This window comes from Sorex fumeus, unplaced genomic scaffold (genome assembly GCF_029834395.1).
Source record: "Sorex fumeus unplaced genomic scaffold, SorFum_2.1 ptg000054l, whole genome shotgun sequence".
Lineage (NCBI taxonomy): Eukaryota > Metazoa > Chordata > Mammalia > Eulipotyphla > Soricidae > Sorex > Sorex fumeus.
The window spans coordinates 26,428,658-26,449,905 of NW_026606111.1; the positions used below are offsets into that span (position 1 = coordinate 26,428,658).

The 21,248-nt window shown below is 41.1% G+C and overlaps 1 protein-coding gene across 1 annotated transcript in view; it reads left to right on the top strand.

Moving 5' to 3' along the window:
• The first annotated feature begins 292 nt into the window (after window positions 1–292).
• Window positions 293–21,248, top strand: part of AFG1L (AFG1 like ATPase) — a 193,548-nt gene continuing 172,592 nt past the window's right edge. The window contains exon 1 of the mRNA XM_056125103.1: window positions 293–501. Within this exon, the coding sequence (XP_055981078.1) occupies window positions 363–501 (139 nt within the window). The 5' untranslated portion in view covers window positions 293–362. The remainder of the gene's footprint in view (window positions 502–21,248) is intronic.

The following is a 21,248-nucleotide window of genomic DNA, read 5'->3' on the forward strand; positions in this document are numbered from 1 at the left end:
GGCTCCCAGACTCTACTGTAAAGTTTCAACTTTGGAGAAATCTTTTGGGGCATCCCAGCTGCCTCCAAAAGGAGGCGAATCGCTCCGCCTCCTAGGCTACGGCCCCGCCCCGCTCCCCGCAACGCCCGCAGTGCATGCCGGGAGTTGTAGTCTTCGCCTCGCCGCGGCCGGAAAGAGCCAAGGACACGCACCAGCCCGCCACCCCCCCCGCGGGTACTAGAGGTCAGGTTCCTTGGCTGCACCCAGTGGTTCTTTCGGGCGGAGCCTTCCGTGAGCACGGCTAGATTTGTCTGTGCCACCGTCGCCCGAGTTTCCATAAAGTCTCCCCCCACCCCCCCACACACCCTTGTACGGAGCTCAAGATGGCGGCCTCCTGGTCGCCCTTGGTTACCCTGCGCTTAGCCCAGAGCCGGCTGAGAGGGAGATGTTGTTTGGGGTGCCGGGCCTGGGCCGCTGCTCTAGCCCCTCCGGCAGCCACCCCCGGGACCCTTCTGTGGAAAGGTCAGTGACTGTGCCTAGGATCGCCTCCGCCTCGCGGCCGCTCCCCCCCGCCGTGGGCCCCAGCGCCCGCTCCCCCCGGGGCTTCCCCGAGAGTCCGAGGTGAGGGTCCCGCGAGAGAGATCCTCCTCTCCCGCCCCTCTCTCACCGGGGCAGCCCGCAAGGGACGGCAGCCGGGCCCCGGGGGCTTCTAGTTCCGGGGTCAGCGCACGACCCCGAGGTGGGGCACTCTTCGTGTCGGAGGGCCAGCCCCAGGTGGAGGCGAGTGCAAGCTCGGACCCGGCGCCTCCCCCGAAGCCCCGGGACTGGCGACCCGGCACGGGATCTCCGAAGCCACGCCTCGTGCCCCCGCAGGCGTCTCTGGCCCTCGGGATTCTGGGAACGTAGAGGCCGGGACCCGTTCTAGAAGCTTCCGTGGGCGTGGAGGGGGAGGCGGTATTCGCAAAGCGCTTTATTTGTGTTTGTTATATTTTATTTCATGAATGCACGGATCCCACTTTATTGGTGTCCCTCCCGCATAATGGCATTTCTCATCCATATTCCCGCCCTGAATTGAGTCTCATGGGCTTATTTGCCTCAAAGTGTGCCCTTGACCAACTACGATTCAGTCATCTTAAAAACTTAGAAGGATTAGGCAGGATCCACTTAATATACGATGGGGTGTGTTGGTAGCTTAGCTTTTTGTATCAGAACATCAAGTTGAGGGGTCCTGTGATGTGGTGCCACAGTAGAGGACTTGCATTACACGTGCCAAGTCCTGTGTTCTAGTCCCACCACTACCTGCCTCCCCTGCCACCCCCCCACCCCTCATAGTGAAACAAGTTTATTTTTTATTCATTTTGGAATAGGCAGCAGAGGCAAATGAATCAAAGTTTAACAAGTGCAAAAAGGAATGCGTTAAAATAGGGATATTGATGACAAGGGCTGAGCACATAGAAAACATTGCTCCTTTTGGAATTAACACAGCAATGTTGGTCCCTCACCACCGACACTGGGTTCCCTGGTAGGGGGAGTAGTCCTCGAATTCCACAGGGTGTGGCCCCTAAATAAGAAAACAAATGAAATATTCTTCCACCTCTGGTGTGTAGACTCTTAGTTTCCCTCACAAGATAATACATAATACTGTCACTGTCGCAGTTCTCCCGTTGTTCATCGATTTTCTCGAGTGGGCCCAGTAACTGATATTTTAGAAAGTGCCACATTCGAGGCTCCATTGTGAGACTTGGTTGTTACTGTGTTTGGCATATTGACTACGTCACGGGGAGCTTGCCAGGCTTTGCTGTGTGGGCGAGATACTCTTGGTAGCTTGCTGGGCTCTCCGAGAGGGGCAGAAGAATTAAACTCCGGTCGGTCATGTTGGCCGCGTGCAAGGCAAACACCCTACCCGCTGTGCTACTGCCCCATGGCACCATGTAAGCCCATCAACAACCAAGACCCACAGACTATAAAACTCAGCTCCTGGAAGTGTGGCGTATTCAATATGCCAAAACCAGTAACAATGATGGGTCTCATTCTCCTGACCCTGAAAGAGCCTCGAATGTGGCACTTTCTAAAATCTCAAGGCTAGGATGAAGGAGATGGTACTGGTGCCTGCTTGAGGAACAACAGGATGACAGTGACAGTGATTGTCCCTCTATAATTGTTGAATATTTGGAACCAATTGTTGCAATAAGTGAGATGATACCGTTAAATTAAACCATTTTAAAAAAAATTGTGCCAGAATTCTTGGGGGAAAATAGAAACAATATTGGAGTCAGAGACAGTACAGTGGGTGAGAGTCTTTATTTGGGGTGGTGGAGAGTGTCACACCCAGAGATGGTAAGGGTTTCCTCCTGGCTCTGGAGTCTGGAATTACTCCTGAAAGTGCTTGGGGTACCATATGGGATGCCGAGGGCAAACCTAGGTCGGCCATGTGCAAGGCAAACACCATAACAGCTGTACTATCACTTTGATCCCAGGCGACTAAGATTCTTGTTTTGCACAGCAGCCCCATCAGTTGTCATCCATAGCACAAAAGTGGTAGTAAGCCCTGAGCACAGTCTAGTAGGACTGCTTATACACCTCTCTGACCCCCAAATCCCCTCATCCTTCGCACTGACAAAAACAAAACAGAACAACCAGGGTATGCCCATTAGATGGTTTTTCAGTGGCAATGATTATGCATAAAATATGGGTAGCTTCTCTTGTATTTTCCTGGAGATATTTATTCAGTTTATGTTCAAATATATATGTATACAAGTATCTGCATTAGATGGGGCTGGAGATTTTAGTCTAGTGGATAGGGTACTAGCTTTGCACATTGTTGGCTTGGTTTCAGTCCCCTGCTCTCCATGTGGTATCTCAATCCTGAGTAAGCCCTGAGCACAGATGGGTGTGATCCCCTCAAAAAAAAACACCAAATAAACCCTAAATCAACCCCCCCCACCAACCTGCATTAACTGCACTAGAGAAAATAGGTGGTAATATACTATATTCAATGTTCTGTTTCTCTTTTTCATTTAATATATCTTGAAGATAATAACATACAATTGTTAATATAACTAATAACACATAGCTACTCATGTTTCAATAATATATCATTGTCACTGTCCTCCCGTTGTTCATTGATTTGCTCGAGCAGGCACCAGTAACGTCTCCATTGTGAGACTTGTTGTTACTGTGTTTTGCATATTGAATACATCATGGGTAGCGTGCGGGCGAGATACTCTCAGTAGCTTGCCGGGCTCTCCGAGAGGGGTGGAGGAATTGAACTCGGGTCCATTGGGCTGGCTGTGCGCAAGGCAAAGGCCCTACTGCTGTGCTATTGCTGGATGTTCCTCCCCGTTCCTGGCTGTTCATGCAAGTGAGGTTTTCAGATAGCACTTAGTTGAATCCTGAACTATCTGATTTACCCGTACTGTTTCATGTTCTTCTGGTCTGTATCTGTAATATGTGACTGGAACTAGAATACTTCAGGCCTTTTCCTAAGTAAGACTGTGATTCTTACATGTCTCCATTTTTCCATTTTCTTTCCTTTTAAAATTATTTATCAGTTCTCATCAAGAGAGATGGTTTAATTTTTTCTTTCTTTTTTCTTATCAGTCTTACCTAAGCTTTAACACTAGCCCTGACTCTAGGACATACTGGAAATGGGGACTGTTAGGGGTCCTGAGATGTCATTCATCCCCTGTGAGATCATTTGGCTCTAATCTCCTTGGAAATACAACGTTATGAATTCCATCTTAGGATGCATTTCCATTTAGTAATAGAATTAAACAATTGAAAGTGAAATTCAGTGTTTTGTGTTATGGAAGTATATGTGCTCAAATTTTATTTCCAACTTTCTTTTAGGATCTATCTGTATCTTCATTTAATATAAGGGTTATTCACCTTTTTGATGGTTGATGGGAGGTATTTTATTAGAAATAAGAGTGGCCATAGGGTGGGTGGAAATGCATTAAAATTGCTAATTCAGTTGAATCCTTGTATTCAGTGAATGAAATTGGGCCCCACTTTGAATAGTGTCAAGTCTTGGAAGGGTGATACAATTTTAACAGCTGGCATTTACTGAGCCCTGTCTATTTAGGCAGTCAAAGTTTTTTACCGCCTCAACTAAATCTTTAGAAAACCCTTATAAAATTATTATCATCTCTGTTTTAAGGATGAATAAAGAGGTATGACCATTCTGTTGGGACTTGAAGCCAGGCATATTTGCTCCCAAACCACAAATTTACCTATTGTGTTCTACTAGTCTCTTAACATAAGAGTGAACTTTAATAATATCATGTTAGAGTTGCAACTGTTGCCAGGAATTTAACCCAGGACCTCACACATTCAAGGAAGCATTTTTTGATTTGGGGCCAGATATGGTAGTTCAGAGGCTGTTCTTTCTTGCTTAGTGTTCAGGAGTCACACCCAGCAGTATTTTGGTGACCATGCTATACCAGGATTGAATCCAGGCCTCCCAAGCAAAGCTCATAATCCAGCTCTTTGAGTTTTCTCTGTTGTGTTGTTGTTATTTGTTTGTTTTTGGGGCCAACCTGGTTATTACGCAGGGATTACTCCTGGTTCTGTACTCCCCCCACCCCTGCCCCTCACAAAGTAAAAAAATTGTACAACCCACAACCTCTAATTCTAAAATAGACTGCATCCTCCAGTTTATGATTCCTTAGGGAACCATGGAGCAGCTAGAAATGAAACTGGGAAGGTAGTCTGGGATCTAGTTAGACGATAGAGTTTGTGAAGATATGTAGATGCAGTGGGAGGTTTGGAGGCTTCTTTGGTGCTGAGGATCTGCTGGAGTTTTTTTTTAAGAAGAGCAGTTGTTCATATTCATTTTAGCATGATTATTCTTGTAAATTAATTTTGGAGGGGTTTGACCACTTCTGGCTCTGTGCTCAGGGATCAGTCATCTTGATACTTGGGGCCATATGTGATGCCAGGGATTGAATAGGGTCATCTGCATGCAAGGCAAGTGAATTACTTCCTACTGTCTCTCTGGTCCCAGTATGATTATTCTTGTTTCCTGAAAAGAGGATAAGCAATTCCTGGATGTGGGAATAGCTGAAGCTTGGTGATTGTTAGGGAGGAAGTTTAGGGGATAGAAGTTTAGGACTGAATTATTGTTGTAATAATAATGATGGAAAGCAGGGCAGTAATGGGGAGGTAATCAGAGACACTTATTTGATAGAATTGACAGACTTTTGGGGAGACAAGGAAATGAAAGAATTAAGATCAAAACAAGTTTCATAGATTAGATTACTTAACAACCTCACCATCTTGTCAAGATAGACCAAACAAACACATTTTTACCCCCAAGCAAAAATTTTGAAGGCATTTTAGATGATTTTATTTTGTACTTGTTAAATTTGAGGTTTTTATCATGACTCCAGATCACTGTCCTCCCGTTGTTCATTGATTTACTCGAGCTGGTCCAATAACGTCTCCATCGTGAGACTTGTTGTTACTGTGTGTGGCATACTGAATACGTCACGGGAAGCTTGCCAGACTTTGCCATGCGGGCGAGATACTCTCAGTAGCTTGCTGGGCTCTCCGAGAGGGACGGAGGAATTAAAATCGGGTCGGCCAGGTGGGCCGCGTGCAAGGCAAATGCCCTACCTGCTGTGCTATCGCTCTAGCCCATGACTCCAGATAAATAAGTTAATTATTTGCAGGACATACATGGATTTGTGACTAAGAAAGGAAAGAAGGTCTTGAAATCAATGAGAATGGAATAATCAGCATGGAGGTATTTGTAGAATTGAAAGGAGAAAAGCTTAGGGTAAGTCTTTGAGAAAAGTTGACATTTTATAAGAAGAACCTGTCCTTATAGATTTGTGAGTCCTTATAGATTTGAGCAGTTCCAAGGCCAATGGAGACTAGGAAAGAAGCCAAGCAAGACAATGACTGGGTATTCTATATCTGGTGATTAGTGTATCTGAAATTCTATTTAAGGTAGACTTAGACATGGTCTCTTTCATAAAGGCAAGGTACTGTGAGTCACATCTTATGATTTCATATTATGTTAGGGTCTTCTATCTCGGTGTTGCATTTTTAGGTGTTTCTAAATGACTCATACTTACCTTTAGCTCAAAGATTGCTGAGTGCCTATACAGAGCAGACTTGACTATGTATTATTATGAGTATGACTCACCTACCTCAGCCATATGTAGTGGATCTAATTCACTGATAGTACAGATTAATGGTTTAGAAAAAGAACTTTTGGATTGAAAAAATTTGGGTTTTCATTACCCAATGAATTAACATTATGTTAAACCTCATATTTCTTGCATTTCCATTACTATTACTATGTACTACAGTGGTAGGGCGTTTGCCTTGCACTCAGCCAACATGGCCGACCTGAGTTCGATTCCTCCGCCCCTCTCGGAGAGCCCGGCAAGCTACCGAGAGTATCTCGCCCGCACGGCAGAGCCTGGCAAGCTCCCCGTGACGTATTCGATATGCCAAACACAGTAACAACAAGTCTCACGAAGGAGATGTTACTGGGCCCACTCGAGCAAATCGATGAACAATGGGAGGACTGTGACCAAGTATATTCATATTAGTATGGCATTATTCTAATGTAGTATTATTTACTATTATGATAATATTCTATTGATATTACTAATATTATTTTCCCTATTACTATATTTTCTATATACTATTAGAAAAGAATTTTTGTGCCTATTCTTGATATTGATTAACATTTTGTTTTTATTTTTGGTTGTTTTTTTTTTTTTTTGCTTTTGTTTGTTGGGACACACCTGCCACTGCCCGGGAATTTACCTAGCCCTTCTGTACATGAGGCATGCCGTCAACTTACTGAGATATCTCACTCGCCCAAGGTTAGCTTTATGCCTGTGGTTTCTTTCAGTTTCTTTTACACACACACACACACACACACACACACACACACACACACACTTTTATTTTAATTTTTTGCCATCTTGGTACTCAAACCCAGGTCCTCAGATATGTAAAGCAAGTGCTTCACCATTGAGTTATATCCCTGGCCCTTTAATTTTTTTCCAAAGCATAGCACTATTTATTACATAACTGGTGCTCTAGATGTAGTTCTGGGATGCAGGAAAGAGAGGTGAAATGGGTGAGTAGAACTGATAGTAGAACGTATAGGGAGGAACTTAAAAGACCTAGAAGTGACTATTGATCTACAGATTAGCTCTGCTTTATACTTCAAGAGCTTCATTCTCTTTGTTTATGTAAATGTTGATGAATATTTATCTGGGACATAACTATTTTGAATGTGTCATTTCACGAAAAGGCCCATTGAAAATAATGTCAAGGGCATAGTGATATTTTAGCTCTGAGCCTAATGGAGCAATGTACTCTGAAGTATCTCTGAGAAAGGTCATGTTGCTTAGTTTAAATATTCCTGGCACATGTTTTTCCTAGCTACTCATATTTTTTTTGATCTGTCACTAAGATTTGTTCTAATTTTTGTTTTAAAAGTCTCCAAAAAATGTCTGTTTTTCCTTATCTTCTTGCAGAGTTTTATTGTCTTTGTCTAATACCCTCTACTGAGATTTCATTTTGGGAGGAAGGGATCAGGCCAGACCCAGAGGTGCTTAGGAGCTACTCCTTATTCTGTGCTCAGGGATCACCCCTTGTTGTGTGTTCAGCCATGTGCAAAGTAAGTGTCTTAATCTCTGTCATCTCTCTCCAGCCCTGAAGTCTTATTTTCCTAGCCACCTTAGTGGGGATAAGAGATACTTTAATATCCAGATTTTTTTTTCATTTTTCTTTTTATCTAGGGTGGGAGTGGAGGGGAAGCTGTCACTCCAGCAGTGGTCAGGGCTTCCTGACTGTGCTCAGGGGTCACACCTGAGGATATTGGGGAGACCATATGGGGTACTAGGCATCAAAAGCAGGTTGGCTTTGTTTAAGGCAAGTGCCTTACCATGATACTATCTCTTCAGCCCCAGAATCTTTTTTATAACCTTCTGTTGCTATCCTGCTTATCTCCTCCTTTTATTTAGTTTCCCCATTAAGCTGTCCTAGAAGTTACCTTTCAATATATCATCTCCCTATATTATTTTTTAATTAATATTTTTATTGAAGTGTCATAGTTTACAGTACTATTGAAGCTGTTGTTTTACACTTGCAGAGCTGCTATACCAGTCCTTCCACTTGTTTTTCAAGATCCTGCCAGCATTACCCCATGGTTCCTTTCCCTTCTCCTCAATGCCCTCAGTTCCCAATTCTTTTTTGTTGTTGTTTTTAATTTTGGGCTGTACCCAGCTATGCTCAGTGCTTACTCCTGGCTCTGCAATGAGGGATCACTCCTTGCTGGGCTCAGGGTACCATGTGTTTGGTATGAAGCTAAACAGGGACAGACCACGGGCAAAGCAAGGTCCTTCCCTGCTGTGCTATCTCTCTGGCCCATATTTCCCAATTTTATTGATCATGTCTCATATCTACTTACATACTTCCCAGGTGGTAGAGGAGCACCTTTATGACTTCATGATTTATATCAGGGGCTGGCGCGATAGCACAGTGGGTAGGGTGTTTGCCATGCAAGTGGCCAATATGGCCAACCTGAGTTTGATTCATCCGCTCCTCTCGGAGAGCCTGGCAAGCAACCGAGAGTATCTCGCCCGCACGGCAAAGCCTGGCAAGCTACCCGTGATGTATTCAATATGCCAAACACAGTTACAATTATCACAATGGAGACGTTACTGGGCCCGCTCGAGCAAATCGATGAACAACGGGAAGACAGTGACAGTGACAGTGATTTATATCAGATATAACTCCTATGGGCTGGAGCGATAGCACAACGGTTATGGCGTTTGCCTTGTATGCGGCCAACCTGGGTTCAATTCCTCCATCCTTCTTGGAGAGCCCGGCAAGCTACTGAGAGTATCCCGCCCACATGGCAAGCTCCCCGTGGTGTATTCTATATGCCAAAAACAGTAACAGCAAGTTTCACAATGGAGACAGTACTGGTACCCACTGGAGCAAATAGATGAACAATGGAAGGACAGACAGTGCTATAACTCCTATAAAGTTCCGTTTTACAATTCTCAGTTGCATGTATGCTTAAAAATTTAAATGAACATAAATAGATGTCATTTTTCTTTTTTAAAGGAACTAGATCATTGAGATCTCATTATTAAATAGCGTATGAATTGGGTGAATATTAAAAAGTTACTCAGTATGCTAGACCTTGCCTATAATTACTTCAGAATAGCTTTATTCAGAATTTTAGGCAGTACTTTACTGATTTGTTATCATGAAATTTAAAGTACTCTTTTTTTTTCTTTTGTAAAGTTATACACATTGGCACATTTAAGATTAACAGCTCCTAAAGGAAAAGAATGATAACCAGCAAGCATTTAGTTTTAATTTTCATAATTTTTCTATTTAAATCAAAAGCACCTTTTTAAAGCCCCTAAATCAGCCTTTTATAAATAAAGTAAATCATCTTGTGATGCATTCCTTGATGATGGCTTATGTTGTTTTTCTAAAGAAAGAGTTTAATTAAGATTTGATTTTCTTCTGTTCTGCTCTTCGTTTATTCATCATTGAATGATGCATAGGTCTTTAATGTCATTGGGAAGTCTGACTTTTTAGGTCCTTGATGACCATTGCAATTTTCAAAAAAGCAGTAGAATATTTATCATTTGGGTGTGATTAGAATATATAAAGCATAAACTGGCTGCCTCTGACCTCAGCATTGGCTTCTGTCATCAAAGAGCATTTCTGGTCAGTGACCACTGTTTATAGTTTGTTAAAATCAACCTAAATGTACAAATAACGCATGGATAATTGTGAACACAGTATTTGAATGGATGTTTAATAAATATGCATTAAAAATCTAATTACAGTAATGAAGTTTACAGCTGAAATTTTAATCCAGCCTTTAGAAATATTAAATGTGCTTTTCCTGATTGTGCATTTTTCTCACAGCAGTTGGGTAAACATTTTAAACTAGAAATCTAAATTCCTTATATAGTTTTGATTTCATTTAACTAAGCATGTGTTCTTTTTGGCAACAATCTTCCTTCTCTTTGTGAAGAAGTGAAGCTCCTTTTATTATATAACTGTTCCTTTAAAGAATTTTGGTCAGTTTGTCTTAGGACTAGTTACCAGATGAATAATAAAATACAACCTAAAAAGATTAGATGCCTGTTCTAGTCATTTCATAGTATTGGAGCAGTTGTTAAACTTGATATTTCCGTTTTCTCATCTGCAGAATGTTTTGGATTGAGAGTGGGAGATTCCCAAGGAGTGCTCAGGGAACATGGAGGGCTTTCCTAGCAGTACATGCACGACTGCAGGCTGTTCAGTGTTAGGCCCAGGGCTGTTGAGCTGGGAGGACCTCCTGGGCCATATTGGGTGGTGCTTGGGTGCATAAAGGTTTTAATTATCCTAACTGCCTTCCTTAGAGGTCATTTATGAGGCTCATGTTATTATATAAGAACATCCTTTGAAAATGGTAAGAAACTATTAGAAGTAATTGAAATATTAATACTGAAAAGAGTGAACTCCTGTTGTAGTAAAAATAGAATAAAACCATCTTTTTTATTTTATTTTTTTTTGGCCACACCTGGTGGTTCTCTGGGCTTACTACTGGCAGTGCTCAAGTAACCATATGGGGTGCTCAGGATCAAACCTGGGTTGCCATATGCAAGGTGTTAGGGTGTTAGGCGATTGAATCTATTTCCTCAACTGTAGATTTTATGAAGTTTAAATTTAGATTTAAATATTTTCAATGAAAACAGCATCCAAATTCACATTTATTCCAAGTATAAAATGTATACTGAATTCTACAGACAAATGAAAAAATAATGTAAATATCTTATTAAAATTTTGATTACATATAGATTATAGTTTCTAATATCAAGAACTGTGATGGGTCTGAAATTTTATGCTCTTTGCATGATAACATGTCAGGCTTTTGGGATTTCATGGGTATTGGGAAGTGACAGGTAACTCCTGGGCGAGAGACGAAGAACTCAAGGCCCCGAAGGCAACATGAGTTTCATGCTCACCTCACTTCTGTCCTTAAAGTCCGAAGAGGGGGAAACAGAGGTTATCTAGGTCTGCTTGCTAACTCGTTGGTTTTCGTATTACAGTCAAGGAAACCTGAGTTTAGAAAATCCACTTATCTACTTTCCATGTGGATGTTACAAGCAAGGTCTCAACTTTTTTCTTTTTAGTGTGTTTGGTGGGAGCAGAGCTGACTTTGTTCAGGATTTACTTCTGATATGGTGCTCAGAGTTGCTCCCAATGATGCAGAGGGGATGATGTGAGTCTAGGGATTGACTACAGGGATCCTGTGGTCAAAGAGAGCATGTACTCAGCCCTTTGAGCTGTCTCCCAGGCCTATAAATCTCAGCTTTGGGTGAGATGGGAACATTATTATACTGGACAGTAACAGGTTATTTTAGGGGGAGTGACATTTGTGCCATACCGAACTTGTGCTCAGAGCTATGCTTGGCTTTGCTTTGCACTCAGGGATCACTCCTGGCAGTACTTGGGGGACCATATTGGGTACTGGGGATCAAATCAAGGTCAGACACTAGCATTAGCTTCTGTCCTTTAGCCCCACTATTAGAAAATTTTATTTTCAATTTTTTTTCTTTTTGGGTCACACTCAGTGATGCTTAGGGGTTATTACTGGATATGCACTTAGGAATTACTCCTGGCGGTGCTTGGGGGACCATATGGGATGCTGGGAGTTGAACCTGGGTTGGCTGCGTGCAAGGCAAATGCCCTACCCACTGTGCTATTGCTCCAGGATAGTAATAATGTTAGTGTTTTTGATGTACATCTTTACTGTACCTCTGCCCTTCCCCCATCAAAATGCCAAAGCTGTTCTGATGTCACTTCTAGTTAGAGTTTTCCTTCCCCTTCTTTCAGTCCCTTTTCCTGTCACTTAAAAACTCAGTTCTGCTATCAAAGTTTTTTTTCCTGATTGGATACTGTCCCTCACCCTGCTTTATTTATTTATATGCCCCAGTGGTGTGATATCATCTGACAGTTGTCCTTTTTTACTTTGACTTTTTTTCATTTATGACACCTTCTGGTTCCATCGAAGTTGTAGCAAAAGACATGATTTCGTTGTTTCTCATAGCTGAGCAATATTATATTGAGTGTGTATGCCCTAGTTTCTTTACTTACTCATCTGTCTTTGGGTTTTTGGGTTGTATCCAGAGAGTTAGTGCAGGGGCTATGTTATTTGCCCTGCAGCTGACCATGGTTTAATCTCCAGTACCACATATGGTCCCCCAATCCTTGCCAGAAGTGATCTCTGAGTACAGAGCGAGGTGTAGGCCCTGAGCACTCCCTAGTGTGGCCCCCAAAACAAAAATTTATTTGTTGAATTATTTTTTTTCACATATTTTCAATGTGGTTTTGAACTTTACATGTGCCTTAAATCTTATTTAGGTAATTTCATGCAGATCCTTCACCTCCATTCCTCTTTGTTGTTGTTGTTATATCTTGGTTGAACACTTGGTTGTAGTGCACCGAGGTTTGCACTTGTCATGGCACCTGGGATCATAGGAACTTTATCAAGGATAACAGTCAACAATTTGGGACAGTGCAAAGAATCCCAGTGCCAAGGCACCCTGCATGCAAGGTTGGCTCTGTCTAGTACTAAACCATGTCCCCTATTTACTTGTGTGTTTTCGGTCACACCCAGCAGTGCACAGGACTTACTCCTGGCTCCCACTCAAGGATAACTCGGAATGGCTCAGGGGATATGGGATGCCAGGGATTGAACTCTGGTTGGTCACATGCAAGCCACTCGTCTTACCATTGTATTATCTATCTGGCCTCCTCTCAAACTTTAGTAGCCTATCTACATCATCTCAGAATCATGATTATGATCCAGCATTGATTTATCTCTTATTTTGTGATATCTTTGTATTTGAGTGTTTAAAAACTTTTTTTTAGTTTTTAGGTTTCTGGGTTTGGGGCCCTAGCCAGCAATGCTCAGGTCTTTCTCCTGTCTCTGAGTTAAGGGATCATCCCTGGTGGTGCTCAGGAGACCATTTGGGATGCTAGGAATTGAACCCTGTTTGACCATATACAAGCAAGTGCCCTACTTGTACTATCTCTCTGGCCTCATTTTTGAGGGTCTCTCTCTCTCTCTCTCGCTCTTTTTTTAAGGGCATGGTTTCTTCATTTAGTATCAAACATATTAATATTTTATTATGAAAGCTCAAAAAAGGTATGTATAAAATGAATGTAAAAAAAACTAAGTAAGCTATGTGAAATATAAGGATTTTTGTTTTGTTTCAGACCATACCTTTCGTGCTTCTGGGTTTATGCTTTCCTCAGTTCTTGAGGATCTTTGCAGCCCTCAGTTCTGGGAATTAAATTGGGGGTTCCTGTACGCAGTGTACACACTTCAGGGGACTAGAGAGATGACCTTTTAATGGACTAAGCCCCTGGGTTTGATCCCTAGTGATGTCTTGGTCTCCTGAGGGCCACCTGAAATGACCCCAGAGAACTGCAGTATTGTAGCCAAAAAACAAAAGCAAAACAAAACATAGGGCTTGAACAATACATAATGCAGCAAATAGAGTGCTTGCTTTGCATGTGGCCAATCCAGGTTTGGTGCCTGGCACCATATATGATCCCCCCAAGCCCTGTCAGGAGTAATTCCTCATCACAGAGCCAGGAGTAAGCCCTGAGCACAGCTGATGTGGCATCAAAACAAAAAAAAAAAACCCATAACCAAAAAGCCCCGAATAAAAGAACATAAAAGCATAGTCTGAACCTCAGCTACTCCCCAGTCTCTGTGAGAGCCTTTTAGTTTATTTGGAAAGGAATTTCTTTCTCCTAACACTTTAGCTTTGGTCATCTATATATTTATTGTTTTTTGTGGTGCCAGGAATCACAAATCAAGATTTCTGTTTCATGCACGCAGACTGTGCTCTACGAATATGGAGCTCTATCATTGGCCCTGACTTTGGGCTTTCATTAGGAAAACCTGATTATCTGCTGCCGGGTTTGGCAGGAGAACACTTATTAGCAGCTTTACTTGTCTATGGGCACAGCCTGACTGGTTAGATCACTTGGTTTCAGTTCCTGGCTTGTATACTCACTTAAAGTTTCTAACATCTTAAGGTATTTGGGTTTCCTCATTTGTAATGAATAATATCAATCTCCACTTTTTTGAGAAGTATGATAACATATAGAAAGTGCTTTTTTTGTTGTTGTTGGTTAAATAATCAGTACTATTTAAAAGCATTTGTTTTCTTTACTTTTCAGAGTTGTCACTTGTTAGTTTTCAGATGAATTCAAATTTTGCCAGGAAATTCTGAACTTATTAAAACAAACGTAAGACTTATTGCTTTCCTGGGTTAATAACTACCCCTTGTAGCATGTTGAATTCCTAAAATTCTTTATGCTTCTACTTATGCCTTGAAGTAATCAAATTGACCACAAATTGTATTGAATATTTCTGAACATAGATCTGTCTAGGAAGGAATAATTGAAAAAGATACTTTTCTTCACCTTGAAAACTCTTGTATGGTCATGTCTCCCTCCTTCCCCCTCCCTTCTTTTCTTTCTCCCTTTCTTTTCTTCTCTTTCTTTCCTTCCTTCCTTCTTTCCTTCTTTCCTTCTTTCTTTCTTTCTATCTCTCTGGCCCCTGTCTTCAGTTATTTCTATTAATGACATGATAATCTTTATTTCATTTGAGGTAGCATGATTTATAATACTATTAAGGACAATGTTTTATCCATTCAGCCTTCTACTATCACATCTTCCACCAGAGTGTCTCTTCCTTCCACCATTATTTTTAAACGATTAAAACTAAAAGAAATGCTTATTTTTAAAATGATTGTTTTCTGTCATAACAGTCTGTTCTACTACTTTTGCTTAAACTCTAAAGAATATCTCTGAGTTATTTGTGTAGAATTAGAAATCCAGTTTAAAGCACCAAAGCCAAAGACCACATAGCCCTTTTGGTTTAATCATTCTAGTTCTGTGCAAATGATATCAGTGCAATTAAAGCTTTATGATACATGTTTTAGTCAGGGATTCCAGAGAAAGAATGAGTAGGATTGATTATGAAGAACTACTCATGTGGTTATTGAGGTTAATAAAATCCAAGACCTGCAGTCAGCAAACTGGGCGCCCAGAACCTCAAAGCACAGGTGCTGTAGTTTCAAAGTAAATCTGAATTCTGAGAATCAGGAGAGCTAAGAGTGTCATTTTAGTCCAAATATTGGTGGATTCCAGACTCAGGAAAAACTGAAGGAACCATGGATGTGGGGCCAAGGATGTGACTCAAGGATAGGACTTATACCTTTCGTGCATGAGATATGGGATTGATCACAGCGCAGGTAGAAACAACAAAACAATGGTATCTAAAAATATATATATATTTTAATTAATTTATTTATTTTAAAAATTTTTATTAGTGAGACACCATGAGGTACAGTTGTAGACTTATAAATTTTTGTGCTTGGGTTTCAATTATGCAATGATCAAATACCCTACCTTCACCAGTGCCCGTTTCCCACCACCACGGATCCTAGTATCCCTCCCACCCCCCAACCCCCCATCCCACCCTGCCTCTGTGGCAGGGCATTCCCTTTTGTTCTCTCTCTCCTTTTGGATGCTGTGGTTAGCAAAAGAGGCATTGAGTGGCATCATGTCTATAGTCTACTTTCAGCATGCTTCTCCCATCCTGGGAGGATCCTCCCAACATCCATTATTTGGTGCTCCCTTCTCTATCTGAGCTGCCTTTTCCCCTAGCATGTGTGGCTGGCCTCCAAGCCATGGAGCAAGCCTCCTGGTACTAATCCCAGCCACTCTTTGGTGTTAGTCTCCTATTTTGTTACTTTATGTTCCCCAGATGAATGCAATCTTTCTATGTCTATTCCTCTCTTTCTGCCTCATTTCACTTAGCATGATACTTTCCATGTAGTACCACTTGTATGTAAATTTCATGACTTACTTCATCTTTTCTAATACCTACATAGTACTCCATTGTGTAGATGTACCAAAGTTTCTTTAACCAGTCGTCTGTTCTCGGGCACTCAGGTTTTTTTCCAGATTCTGGCTATTGTAAAGAGTGCTGCAATGAACAAACAAGTGCAGATGTCACTTCGACTATACTTTTTTGCCCCTCTGGGATATATTCCCAGGAGAGGTATTGCTGGGTCAAATGGGAGCTCAATTTCTAATTTTTTGAGAATCGTCCATACTGTTTTCCAGAAGGGCTGAACCAGTCGGCATTCCCACCAGCAGTGAAGGAGGGTCCCTTTCTCGCCACATCCGCGCCAGCAACAGTTGCTTTTGTTCTTGTGGATGTGGGCCAGTCTCTGTGGTGTGAAATGATAGCTCATTGTGGTTTTGATCTGCATCTCCCTGATGATTAATGATGTGGAGCATTTTGAGATATATTTTTTAATATAAATGAATAAATGGATGAATAAACAAATTGATCTAAGGATTTTAAAGTTATCTTTATCATATTATAAAGTTATCTTTATAATAGGACTATTGTAAACCTTTTTTTTTCCCCCAGTGCTAGGGACTGAACCAGTCTTACATATGCAACGTAAATGCTCTACCACTTAGTTACTTCCCTAAACCTATGTAAGGATTAATAAAAGTGAGGCAGGGGAACCAGAGCAGTAGTACAGTGGTTAGGGTGCTTGGTTTACATGGGACTGGGTTTGATCCCTGATACCCACCAAAAATGAGACCTGAGTGCAGAACCAGGAATAAGCCCTTAGCACAGCTTGGTGTGCCTCCCAAACAAACAAAAATTAGGGCTGGAGAAATAGCTCAATGGTTAGAGTGTATACATTATATATAGGAGATCCAGGTTTATCTCTGAGCACTTAGCCAGGAGTAGCTCCGGAGTACCACTAGGTAGGACCACAAAACCAAAACAGGATAAAAGCAAATTCATAATTAGTTCCTGGCCTACATAGGTATTCAATAAATGTGAGTTGCCAGTAATATTATAAAACTTGGGCTGGAGAGATAGTACTGTGAGTAAAGTGTTTGCCTTATACATGGCCAAACCAGGTTCAATACCCAGCATCCCATCCTGAGCACTGTCAGGAGTGATTCCTCGGTGCAAATCCAGGAGTAACCTCTGAGCATCCTGGGTGTGGCCCTAAACCCATGTATACATATATACATACATATATATTATACATATACACACATATATGTATATGTATATATACATTTTAGTTTTAAAAGTTACTAAAACTTATTCTGAAACTTTTAGTTTTAACAATTTAAAGTGGTTGGACTATCCATCCATCTTTCCTACCATCCATCCTTCTCTCCATACCTAGTGCTGCTCAGAGCTTAATTTCTATTGTGGTCACTCCTGAGGGCTCTCAGGGGGTACTCTTATTCATAATCTTATTTGAAAATGAAGGTTATAGTATATTAGAGGTATGACCTCAGAAGAACTACACCAATATATGCATGTTTAATTTTCATTTAGAAATTCTGTTCTCTTCCCCTCCCCTGTCATGAACCCTTAATCAAGACTGTATTGAGGAACCAGAACGATAGTACAGTAGGTAGGGTGCTTGCCTTGCACTCAGATGATGGGTTCGATCTCCAGTACCCCATATAGTCCCCTGAGCCCACCAGGAGTGATCCCTGAGTGCAGAGCCAGGAGTAAGCCCTGAGCACTGCCAGGTACAGCCCGAAAACAAAAACAGAAAGAAAGAAGAGGCCAGAAAGGTAGAAGAAAGGTTAAGGCTCTAGCTTTGTATATGGCCAATTGTGCTTCTATCCCTGATACCAGATATGGTCTTCTGAGAACCACCAAGAGTAAGAGCTCTGAGCATTGCGAAGTTTGTTCCCAAAACAAAACAAAAAAAAACAAAAAAAAAAGGAAGAAATCTTGGGCCAGAGACATAACTCGGTGAACAGAGCTAATGATTTGCATACAGGAGATCTGACTTCAGTTCTTAGTATTGCATGGTCCTCCAAGCACTACTGAAAGTGATCCCCAAGGCATTGATCTGGGAGTAACCCCTGAGCACTGCTGAGTTTGGTTAAAAAACTCACAAAGTGGCACAGGGCAAGAAGAGCAAGGATTTTCTGTATATACTAAACTTTACCTTTAAATATGAAGTTAGTTTGCTTTAGAAAACAGTGAGGGGAAGGGGAATTTAAATAATCCCAAATATACTCAAAATTTGGTAAAACTTTTTTTCTTTGGGGAAAAGTAAAAGTAATTGTTAAAATATTATCTGTAACATTTTATCAGATTATTCATATTATTAAACAGTTATTGACTAATCTAATAGCAAGTGTGCTATGGGGTACTGCGAAATCTTCCCAGAATGTTGTTTAGAAGAAAGTAGTGACATAAAATACAAAACTGAGATATTGGAAGGAACAGTATACACTTCTGGGTGCCTAAAATCTTCCATTTATATTTATATATTAGTTTGTAGATCTTCAGAATGGCATTTTCCCACTGTCCATTTGTAGTACAATAAGGCAAATTAATACAAATCAAAATAATATGGCAGCAGCATCACATAATTTGTGTACACTGATGTAGTAGCAGATTTAATTTAGTGCAGCTTTTGAGAAGTCTTTTGTGTCTCAATTTATACAGCTGCTATTCAGGCCTACGCTGGCCAATCTCTCAGCATTGAGCATCTTGCCTGACTAAATTTTTTCTTTTTTTTTTTTAATACTCTTTTTAAAAAAGAGTACTTTTAAGTTCACAGGAAATTGAGAAAAAGGTACAGCGATCTCCCATCTTCTCTCTGCACCCACACATACCGCCTCCCATTATCCACATCTACCATCAGTGGTACATCTGCATTAAAGCATACTAAATTTCACCCCAAGTCTATAGATTACATTAGGGTTAGCTTTGACTAGTCATTTCTATAGATATGAACTCATATATCTATACGTGTATCATGTATTTATAACATGTATCTATAACACGATGCATGTATAGATCTCTATATAACATGTATCATGTACAGATCTATAGGTATATAACATGTATCAATATCTATAACATGATACATGTATATGTCATATATCTATAACATGATTTATTGTTAGACTACCATGCTGGGTTTTTTCAGTGCCCTAAAATCCTCCAGTGCCTTGCCTATTTGTCCGTTTTCTTTGTCTGCCTGCCATCCTTGTCTATGGTAGATATTTCCATTATCTCCACAGTTTTGCTTTTTTCAGGATATTAAGTAATTAGAATTTATATTATAATGTGTTACTTTTTCAGATTGGTTCTTTCACTTTGCAATGTGCATTTAAGTTTTCTCCATGTATTTTTATAGCTTGAGAACTCATTTATTTTTAGTTTTTGTTTTTGGATCATGGGTGCTGAAGATCAAACCCAGATCAGCTGCATGCAAGGAAAGTGCCCTACCTGCTGTGCTATTTCTCTAGCTTGAACTATTTTTTTTTGTGAGGGGGAGGGGGAACAGAGCCTAGGGAGGCACACCCAGCAATGCTTAGGGGTTACTTCTGGCTTTTACTCAGGAATTTACTCAGCAATAACAGGAATTACTCCTGATAGTGCTTGGGGGACCATATGGGATGCCGGGGATTGAGCACGAGTTGGCTGCATGCAAGGCAAACACCCTACCCCCTGTACTATCACTCCAGCCCCTGAACTAATTTCTTTTTAGTACTAAATAATCTGTTTTCTGGTTGTATCACAGTTTATTTATCCATTTATCCCCCGAAGAGCATATTGGTTGCTTCCAAGTTTTGGCAGTCATATATGATTGGCTATAAACATCCATGTGCAGGTTTTGTATGGTGTAACTTTTTACCTTTTGGGGGCAGATACCTTGGAATACAAAGACTGGATCATATGTTAAAAGTGTTTCATTTTGAAAAAATACCTAAACTGTCCTCCTAAGTTGAAATACTGTTGTGCATTTATACAAGGAACAAGAATTTTGTTGCTCCACATCTTTCCAGCATTTGGAGATGTGAGTGGTAGTGTCAGTTTTTCTTCCTTCTTTTTTTCACTTCCTGGTAATTCCCATTTTGTAGTTGTTCCATAGCCTTTTGATACTGTTTTTAAAAAAATTCCTTACTTTTCACTTTTGAAGGTGAATTTTCTCACCAAAGCAAGGAGCAAGCTGGAGGGGGGAAGGGTGGGCTTTCCATGTTGCCCTACACTCAGTCCTTATCTTTTTTGATTCTTCTTGTGGTGACCTCTACACTTGAGGTTTATCTGATAGGAATGCTTTGACATTCCTTGCTTCCAGTTCATTGCTGGAGGGTTAAGGACCTCCTATCTGTTAGAAGCTAGGTATTCAGCTCAAACCACATGGCTTGTATATGGCACACTGAGTCAGATTTCTGGCAGTGAAATAATTGGAATACTAGTTTCCAACCAAAGGCCCACCTTTACAAGCAGGCTGCTAAGCACTGCAGTGTCAGGTCTACTATTTAACTGCTTTCTGCCCACTGTTTGTGCTTAATGTGGTTCTGGAGAGAGAGGAGAAAATGTAAAGAATATGGAATTTTGTCATTTCCCTCTTTCTTTTTTTCTTATTAATAAATTTAGGGCTGGAGGGATAGCACAGCGGTAGGGTGTTTGCCTTGCACACAGCCAACATGGCCGACCTGAGTTCGATTCCTCTGCCCCTCTCGGAGAACCTGGCACGCTACCGAGAGTATCTCACCCGCACGGCAGAGCCTGGCAAGCTACCCGTGACGTATTCGATATGCCAAACACAGTAACAACAAGTCTCATGATGGAGATGTTACTAGGCCCGCTCGAGCAAAATCGATGAACAACGGGAGGACAGTGACAATAAATTTAGGACCTCCAGAAGGTTTTATGTGTACAAAAGTATGACTTTTAAAAATAATGTGGACTCCAATTCAGAAGGTTATTTACACCCTATTTATATTAATATTTATGTTTATAGCAGTATTATTCACAAGGCCAAAACATGGATACAGCCCAATACCCATCAATGGATACCTGGATAATGAAGCAGTGGTATAAATGGATGGACATAGAGAGTATCATGCTGAATGAAATGAATCAGAAGGAAAGGGACAGATAGAGAATGACTGCATTTATTTGTATATAAAAATATATGTTACTGTGTTTGGCATATCGAATACTCTGTAGCTTGCCAGTATCTCCGAGAGGGGTGGAGGAATCGAACTCAGGTCGGCCATGTTGGCCGCTTGTAAGGCGAACGCCCTACCTGCTGTGCTATCGCTCCAGCCCTAAAAATATATATAGTAGAAGAGTAATATCCATGGCCAAGGAAAACAGGGGTTAGGAGGTC